This window comes from Lottia gigantea, assembly GCF_000327385.1.
Source record: "Lottia gigantea unplaced genomic scaffold LOTGIsca_86, whole genome shotgun sequence".
Lineage (NCBI taxonomy): Eukaryota > Metazoa > Mollusca > Gastropoda > Lottiidae > Lottia > Lottia gigantea.
Window position 1 is genome coordinate 826,034 of NW_008710834.1, and position 10,353 is coordinate 836,386.

The 10,353-nt window shown below is 30.9% G+C and overlaps 1 pseudogene across 1 annotated transcript; it reads right to left on the reverse strand.

The window, feature by feature from the left end:
• Nucleotides 1-7,133: 7,133 nt before the first annotated feature.
• LOTGIDRAFT_151152 lies at nt 7,134-8,058 on the reverse strand (annotated as a pseudogene; the record flags this gene model as incomplete). Its single annotated transcript has 1 exon — nt 7,134-8,058. A coding segment is annotated over one exon (770 nt), but the record flags the coding sequence as incomplete, so codon positions are not given.
• Between the last annotated feature and the right edge of the window lie 2,295 nt (nt 8,059-10,353).

Consider the following 10,353-nt stretch of genomic DNA (forward strand, 5'->3'; position numbering starts at 1 on the left):
GACCAAGGATCTTTCTTGGTTCATCTATTGGTTACAGTTTAGGATTACCATCATTAACATCATTTGCTTTGTTATGTCAAAACAATGGTGGTTGTGGATCTCATTCTGGTCAGCATATGGAAATCTGGTGACCTCATATAGGTCACTTTTCCTCATCATTCCAGTTGACCCAGCTGTAAATAGTTGCAGATGATCCAAGAAAGATTGATGTTAAGAGCCATATTCAAACGAATGACTTAAAAGATACTGTCTGTTCTAAGAAACCACATAGAGTCAATTAGAATCAACAAGTGTTGTAGCCAATAACAACAGCATTTAGTAAAATAAGGATTCAAAATGATAATAAAATGTATAATTGCTTCACTGTTAGTAACAATATAGCATTAATTGCACAAGTAAATGTTGGAATCATCCCCCAAAAGCTAGAGGACTATAATTTGCTATTATATTCCTAGCATATAACAAATCTTTGTAGAAATTTGTAGTTGAATACAAGAATACACAACAAAATCAATTCATTACCGAGACAGAAACTTCTGAAGGGGAAAAATTCATTGAAAGAGAGAAGACAATAAGTATGTATTATAATTATTTATTCATCCTAATGGTTGATAATGGTGAGAGACCATCAATAAATACAGTATTTATTTATCAATAGTACACATGATATAAAAAATATTTCACAAATTGTCCAAAATATTGGGACAAAACAAAAAAAAAGACATGCCAAGTTATTGATCATTAAAAAAAGAAAAAAAAAAACACAAGTTGATCTGAATGAACTACATACTTAAGTCAAGATGGAACACCCTGAGAAGGTAACACCATAGGCTCTTTACTCAAATCTGAATCACTATTGGTCAAATTTTAACCAATAAGATTAAATCTTCGCAGCAGTTGGATCTTGTGATCAAATCAACCAATCAAAACCTAAATAATTTAGATTTTCATTGGTTGTTACATGATCAATGATCAAAAGTCAACATCTCTGAATTAGAGAAGCAAAAAGATCTCAAGATCAAAATCCATTCAAGTAAAATTTTCTACATGAAAATGTCCATATTTGCAATGAATTTTGATCTTGACTTTTTGTTTAAAGGGTCTCATATGTAAGGTATGGTAGCATCGAAACTTATATGACATACAATAGAAGTTCTCCCAAAAAGGATGATGCATGCCGAAGAGATGAAATTGCATGTACGGTTGTACTTTGCTGCCCCTTTTGTTTGGGCATTAATAAATGCTTTTTAAGGATATATTATTTTAAAGCTAGCTTGATCAAAGCACCATAAAATTAACATCAAATTTTTTCTTAACCCAATGAAGGGCAAATCTGAATTAATAATTACTTGGGAAATTGGTCATTTTTTAATTACAAAATATCTTTCGACATTATATTTCAGGCTTCTCTAAAAGGACCTAACAGAAAAAAAGACTAAAAGCCAAGCAGTTGCCCAATTGATGTTATAACTTTGCAAGGCCACAACGTTTTTGTGTGTGTGTTGACAAACTAAGGATACAAACATAGTGATATGTCCATGATTATTATACATAATGTACATTTATTTCCATTGAAATTATCAATAATATTCTACAATCTGCTCAACAACATTCAGGGGATTAACACATGAACTTCCTAATCATGCATACTGTAAGATACAGATTTCAAATATTGAAGTTTTAGAATAGAGAGAAAGAAGGATACACATCAAAGAATGAATGAATGAATTATGGCACAGCAGTTCATTGTTACATTGAATGACACATCAATTTTTTTTTATGAAGTCTTCTTAATGTTTGCTTTGCTAGCTTATACAGCTCAATTTTAACCACTTATATCACTATTTAAAATTATAATCTGATGTTCAGTTTGTCTTCAATTAAACAAGAAAATAAAGAGGAAGTTTTAACTTTTGTCAAGACACTGATATTGATAAAAATTTTCAATTCTGAACACAGTTTATTTGTTCAATTATTGTAGAACTGGATGCTGGATATAAGTTTTGAAAAGCGATACAGTTAGCTAAAATTGGGCTCTTTCAGTTAGTTTAGCAAATATATAGATGACTACACTTTACTTGAACAGTAATAAAAGAAAATGAAAAAAAAAACCAGTTTTTTTCTCAGATCTCTTTCCCTTTTCTTTATTTCATTTTGAATAAATGCTCCTGATTATATTAAGAATTTACAAATGTAAGAATTTTTTTTGTATTATGCATTTTAACAAATTAACAATGTAGACCTGAACATCATGACCATTACAAATTAGATTAAATTGACTGTACACTATATTTTTACGTTTTTTTGGATGTTTGCTTTTAGTGATTTTTTTCATTATTTTCACCCCAAAATTTCATTCAAATTTGTCTGCAACTGATATTAAGCACAATAGGATTTTTCTTTTAAGGTAAATTGTTCAGAAAGCATTCTTCAACTGAGTAATTATATGTTTCAGAAAGCTTCAAGCACAGCAATCTTCAATAACCGGTTTAAAATTTCAGTACATGTAAAGAGTTGACAAACCAAGCTGCAGAGTGATATAAATTATAAAGCCCTGCCTAATTCATGTAGTGGAGCAAATCATTTTACCTTTGAATGTAGTAACCTATCCTCCATGAGTCTGGATGTCCATAGATCAAGTAGATTGTTAAATAACGAAAAATGTATACAATATATAAAAGAGACTTTATACTAGTAATTTGAGATCCACTGTCAATTATGTTAATATTAATACAAATGATCTTATATGCCAAGTATTATATTAATTACTATGTCTTTGGAAAGTCAAAGGATTTCTGATATTTCAACTGATATATTTCATTTAATATCCAATGCCAATATCAAATTTCTCTTAGCATTCTGAGATTTTGAAACATAAGAAAAATACCCCAAAAATGTTAGCTATATGGACATGATTTGAAGTAGAGCTTGTATTCATTAGGATTTTTTGAATGAAACAAAATGGCTGCAACTTTTGAAAGCTATATCATATTGCTAACCTTGAACTCACAGCAATTTTTTTTCTTTGAAATATTGAATAATAAAACAGTCGAATATCACATTTTTTCATGATGAGGCTGTGAATATATATATTGGTTAAGTTAAAACTTTGATATTAAAAAAAATTCAAATTATAATATATAATAATGAGATAATTATGTATAATAAGTCTAATAATTTTGTATAATGATGTATAATAATGTTTTGACATTTTGTATATTAAACATAACATAGTGTATAATATATCAATAATGAACATAAATAAGGTAATTAAAGAGATGATTTTGAATACAAGTTTTGAATACATATTTTTTGTAAATAAAATAAATTGTGTACAGTATATGAATTTTCTTGAATTGAAAATTGTATTTCATTTTGGCTTAAAGCTGGCCTGCAGTTTTGCTACTGAGCGTAGAATATTGTACTTGTTTTAAAGGGACAGATTCGTTATTTTCAGGGGTTGATTTGGGTCTTGATTAAATGTACATATTACTTATAAGTACTAGAAATGTACATATTTCGTTTAATTCCTTCAAAAATATCTCAAACTAGGAATTTCTATTTCTATACATGTCTTTTGATATATGGCAGAGTCTTCAGAAAAGTCGAGCCGGACACACATGGCTTTGAAGGCTCAATTTACGAAGGTGAGCTAGCTGTAAACACTAAAAAATCCCCATTTCTGAGATTAAGATACGATTTGTCAAAAGAATGGCAAACCTGTCCCTTTAAACATTGTAATTGTTATAGCAATGAAATAAATATATACGTCTAGAACTATAAGATTTTCTAGATAATGATGATGATGATGATGATGATGATGATGATGATTATAGCATAATGAAATACAAAGATTATAACAATAAATTTCAATATTATACAAAATCCAGTCTCTGTACTATGTCTATGTTAACTTTGACAAGCATCAAGGCTACCTATCTGTGGCAACTATCTGTAGGTTACAAATGACATTTCGACTCGAAATATATATTAAGTATTTAGGAAATACTAAGGCCTACCATGTAGAGTTTGTGGCAATTTTCATTTTCATTTCAAATTCTATTTGCTACACACAATAAATATTTTAAATTTTTTTTTTAATTTTTATTTCTTTTTACATACTAAAGCAATGGCTTATTCTTATATTCAATCCAACAAAAGCATAGCTCAAGTTGCTATATAGTGCCAAAATAAAACCCATGGTCCTAAATTACTAGACCGTCTGCTTGTCCTAGTTACCAGATATAGCATAGAGACTGGTCAATCAAGTCTATACACAATAAGATTACATAAATAACAATTGCTTACATGATTATGTTGCACCATTGATGAACTATTTGCATGAAGTACTATTTACCATTACATTTCAACTACAATGCAGACATTTATGCGTAACCAAAGGAACCAATTATGCCAAATATTCAACTGAAATATTGTTTTTCATTAAAAGCTTCACACACTTTTGGCATGTATGGCATACTCACGCAAAAAGCCTGTGAATGATTGAGTGTAGATGTGAAATGATAATAACAAATTTAAATAGAAAATATAAAAATATGAAGATATACTTAAGAATGATATCTTGAAATGATGAAGAAAACCTAAAAACACAGCAAACAGGATATTGCACAGTACTAAGAAATAAGAAATAAGAAATACAAAAGGGCAACAATAGGGGGAAATTCTAAAGCTTTTTTTTTTTGAAGTAGATAATATTATATATCTATCTTCTTCTATCTTGTAAGATTTCAGATTCAAATTAAATTTAAGTTACCTGACTCAATATTTTGCATCAAACATCTTAACGGTTTTATAATCGTTTATAATATTTGATTTATCATCTGACAGACCTCAATTTCAACCATACATATCACTTTTCAATTTAAATTCAAATCTGGTATTTAGTTCCTTGCGATTAAACAACCAAGTACTGTATTCAAACAAATACATGTATCTGTTTAAAAGAAATTTCTTTTCCCTCTGTCTATTGACCAAAATTGTGATAGTGTTGCAAATTTCCACTTAAAGATGTCCACCAGAACATTTCTAATTCTCAGCAAACCTGACATCAGTGTTTCATTTTTAAAAGTGATACAGATTGCTGTAATTGAGCTCTAAAACTTTAACTCTTTAAAGTTTCAGTTTCTTCATGAAATGGTCTACGGACACTGAAGAAAGTTTAACCTTCCACAGTAACTTTTTATTATATCACAGCAGAACTGGATGCCAGATTTTCATTATGAAAAGTTCTGTAGAAAGCTCAAATTCAGCTCTGGTAAGGCTTATATTTAGACGACAATATACCATTATCAATAGGAAGGAAAAGTAACAAAAGATAGTACTAAATCTAAAATCAAAATTTCACACAAAAAAAAAAAAAAAAAAAAAACTAGCTCATTCCTACAAAATACAACATAAGAGAAAATGACTAACAAAGCAAAGACAATTACTAGCTATTGTCTGAGCAAAGAAAAAAGTTTTTTCAATTTTTTCCTTTATTTTCAGGAAAATTATAATGGCAGCCTCAAAATATTACTGTTAGTCTTAGATAGTCTTTGCCTAGATAAAAACATAAGCACAAAATTTGTACTTACAAAAAATTTTTTTTATCCATGCAAAAGACTAACAGTACTATTTTGAGGCTGATATTCCAATTCTCTTAAAAAATATACAAAAAATTCAAAAAGCCCTTTTGCTTTGCTCAGACAAAAGAGTTGTCACAACCAAGAGCTGGACATTGACCTCTGTATGTTTATCCAGGTGGCATAAGTGGCATTAGGAGTGGTACAACATTCACTTTCAGGATCTAACACTTTCATTCCTTAATTTACAGAATCATGCATCAACGCAGCACTTATACTTAGCACAATTCAATTTTTAGACCATCTTAGATAAAATGAAAGTAAAATTTCTGCCGATGAAAATAGCAACTTGATCCACAAATGTGAAAATAGCAATAGTTTATTTCTTTAACAAAGCTATCTAACAAATAATGATATTACATCAAGTTTAATAATACCTGACCTAGATCTTCCAGTTTGATTTTTCAGAAAAATTTTCAAAATCCCATAATTTTACAGCAAATATTATCTAGCCTATATGCTTGATGAATATTGTTTTTAAACTTGGTGCATATCAGATCATCAACATAATTAAACCAAGCATTTGACACATGTTCCGAAATGCAAAATTAGGCAATATTCACACATACGAAGGTAACAGCTATTATATTGAGAGAAAAACAGATGAGGTACATGTTTGAATTCAATAAGTGATGTCACTCATACAAAGGTAATGGTAATAATAAATAATATAGTAATGAAGAGTAATTGCATAATAAACCATTGGAATTATTTGACTATATATATTTCATGCAACTCCCCATTTATTCTGCTCTTATAAATATGCCTTTCATTGAAGTTTACAACAACATACTACTTATCCAAATATCACTTTTGAAGTTGTCAGTCTTTGCCTTGATCTTGAGCCATACTCGAAAAAAAGCATGATTTTGCATTAACCCTTTACAGTTCAAAATTGTAAAAGCTTTATGAATGATGGAGTAGGAATTTTAGCTAATCCATGCTATGTTTGGTGAAAGCTGCCTTGGTCAAGGGTCAGAACATTCATCATAACTGGCTTAAACCATGTTCAAAAAACTGATATAACCATGTTCAAATTACTGGTTTAAACCATGTTTGAATTATTGGCTTAAACCATGTCTGAATAATCGGAATTAACCATGTTCAAATAACTGGCTTAAATCATGTTCAAATAAGGATTTTAAACCATGTTCAACAACTTGGCTTTAACCATGTTCAACAACTTGGCTTTAACCATGTTCAACAATTTTTACTTAAACCATGTTCAACAATTGGGCTTAAACCATGTTCAAATAACTGGCTTAAACCATTTTCAAATACTGCATCAACTTCAAAAGAGACAATTTGTGTTTGATATTTGTCAACCGTGTACAATTACAGAACAGTACATGTATACATAGATATACATATTATATTGTGTTCATAACATTAAATAGTATCCTTATTATGTTAGCAAAATGATATTAATCTAACAGATTTCAAAATGTACTCTAATCAATAAATGAAATGGTGTTCTTTTCTTTTGGGCTATGGAAGATAATCAATGCCATGCAGTGTGCAATAAGGGAAGGACTAAATTAAATGTCCAACTATAAAATGTTTTTAGATTGTAGAACCTAAAAGTGCTCTTAACAAGTACAACAGCACAGTGGCATTAAGAGTTCTAGAAGAGTATCCATGATCTGGCTCTTCAGAGACAAACTGAAGGGGTTGTAGTGAAATGCCCTTGTTTTCCAGAAAGAAACTGAAATGGTTTGTAGTGAAATGTCCTGGTTTTCCAGCAAACAAACTGAAATGGTTTGTAGTGAAATGCCCTGATTTTCCAGCAACAAACTGAAATGGATTGTAGTGAAATAACCTGGTTTTCCAGCAACAAACTGAAATGGTTTGTAGTGAAATGTCCTGGTTTTCCAGCAACAAACTGAAATGGTTTATAGTGAAATGCCCTGATTTTCCAGCAACAAACTGAAATGGATTGTAGTGAAATGCCCTGGTTTTCCAGCAATAAACTGAAATGGTTTGTAGTGAAATAACCTGGTTTTCCAGCAACAAACTGAAATGGTTTGTAGTGAAATAAACTGGTTTTCCAGCAACAAACTGAAATGGTATGTAGTGAAATGCCCTGGTTTTCCAGCAACTAACTGAAATGGTTTGTAGTGAAATAAACTGGTTTTCCAGCAACAAACTGAAATGGTTTGTAGCGAAATGCCCTGGTTTTCCAGAAACAAACTGAAATGGTTTGTAGCGAAATGCCATGGTTTTCCAGAAACAAACTGAAATGGTTTCTAGCGAAATGCCATGGTTTTCCAGCAACAAACTGAAATGGTTTGTAGCGAAATGCCCTGGTTTTCCAGCAACAAACTGAAGTGGTTGCAGTTAAATAGTTATGTCAGAAGTTGGATTGTCATTTTGGGTTCAAGTTCTACTGTATTTGAGTGTACATTTTGCAAACGGTTATAATTAAGGTAACGATCTTGTACATGCAACGATAGTGTAGTACCGTTTTTGAGTTGGAGTCTAAAAAGGACATTTCAAATTCTGTTAAAAGATCTAAATCATTTTGCCAACACAATTAGTCAAAGGGAAATCTCTAAGAATGACAAGTGGTAAAGAGTAATATTACAATAATATCTAAGATGGTATTTACAATGTTTTAACATAGGATGAGTAGTTGAAACACAGAAAATATCGTTTGAATGCTGGGATTGAGATTACTAACACTCACTTAACACAATTTGCATCACCTTTTAACACTTTATCTCCCTTTGTCTTGGTCACTGGAATAGACAAGTGATTCCTTGAACTCTTGGGTGTGGTCTTTGCTGTAGTTGTAATGACTCCATACTCTTGATACTTTTGAATGATTCTTTACCTAATTTGGTTGGACTTCATCTTGAATTATCCCAATTCATTCCATAGACAAGAATCACATGCAGGTAAACACCAAACTGGTTGATCGAGTCTTGATCAAGTCTTGTGTCTTGAGTCCCAAACTAATATACAGACCAACAGAAATACTAATATTGAAATTGACAATGATGTTATAGAAAAAAAAACTGAAGGGAAAACAAAAACTGGAATGAAAATTCATAAGAAACAGCAGTTTAAACAAATTTCACTTTTGGCGTTTGAACACATCATCCTTTATAATAATACTTTCAACCACTTCATCATCGTTCTTTCAAGAGTCTTTCTCAATGTATGTACTAGAAGAGACCATGGCCAATTTCAACATTATCATTTCTAACTAACACACACATCATAACAATATATTTTGTGACCGGTTCACACACATTTTGATCCCTTGGCATTATCAACTGGAGAAGGAACACACAATGAATGTTAATAAATAAGTTTCTAATTGCCCTACACGTAAAGTCACTATCAGAAATTGGGTTCTGCCGATGCTGTGGTGGTTCTACGCGACATGGAGTTATCAGTTCCACTACGACGTATATGTTGTGGAGATTGTTTACCCACTTCCCCTGTTGCTTCACCCTCTTCCCCACCTTCACGACTTTTGCCATCTTTTGAGCGAAACTTTTTACGCCAAGATGGCGCTCGTCGAAACTTGCCTTCACCCTGTAATGAGAAGAAGTAAAACGTTTTGCAAAGCATGCAGAATGTTAAGCGAACAGCTGAAAACAATTAGGATCAAATTGAACAATGAAAGGGATACAACTGTTTAAATGTTTGTTCTACCAACTGATAGACATCAATATCTGTCATCTGTTGCTATGACAACAGGCTGAATCTGTTGGTTGCTTTCTTCCCAGCAGCTAGTACCAATATTTTGGTCATATTGCATGGTAGATAGCACCTGGATGCTTACACGGTTGTCTATTCTACTAGTTTGTTTTCATTTAATTGTAGACAAACTGGCAGTCATCAGCTTTTCATTCTGACAAGATCTACAGATAGATGAAATGAACTCTATCAGCTGACAAAATATTTACACAGTTATATCCCTTTAAATATAACAAAGAAAAGTGAGTTTAAGAGTGACTAAGAAATTTGAAATTTATCAACCATAAAAAATTTAACCTTGTTCTAATATTGAAATACTCTTTTCAACTCATTTTTCACATAGAATATAATAATACAAATACAGTTCTATCATAGTGAGTGGTTTCCTTGTAAGAGACTAACTTTTTAAAGAATTTGTAAAGCGGTTTTCAAAACTTTATTATGTGTATCAGATACACTGATAACATCAAATTGCACTAAACATCTGGATATTCTTGCAATTCCACTAAATTCCAAAACTTTTTTTTGACGTCACTTTTGCAAAAACTGTTAATAATATATAAGGTGATAATAGTGATGTCATAGAACACTTGGTACATAAGAAATTGCAAGAATCACCGACATCTGAGTGAAAATTGGAATGGTGCAAAAGTGTGCCCGATACATATACAAACATATTTTTAAAAGAATTTCTAAAAAATTCTGAACATCAGTGATACTTTTTTTTAACTTTCTATAAAAATTAATTTTTTAAGCTCATAGTAATCATACAATCTGCATAATTCAACAGATTTTGTTGATGTTGTGTTTTAAAATTAAGGTTATCATTACAAAGGAAACCACACTATAACAGACTGTTCTATTTGTATCTGTAACATCTTTAGCCTGCTGATTATTTTGCCATATTCGTACCTAACAATATCAAACCTAAATCTCTGAAATTTCAAGAAGGTTTTGAACACCTAGACACACATTTATCCATACCGTATTGTAGGCCTACATA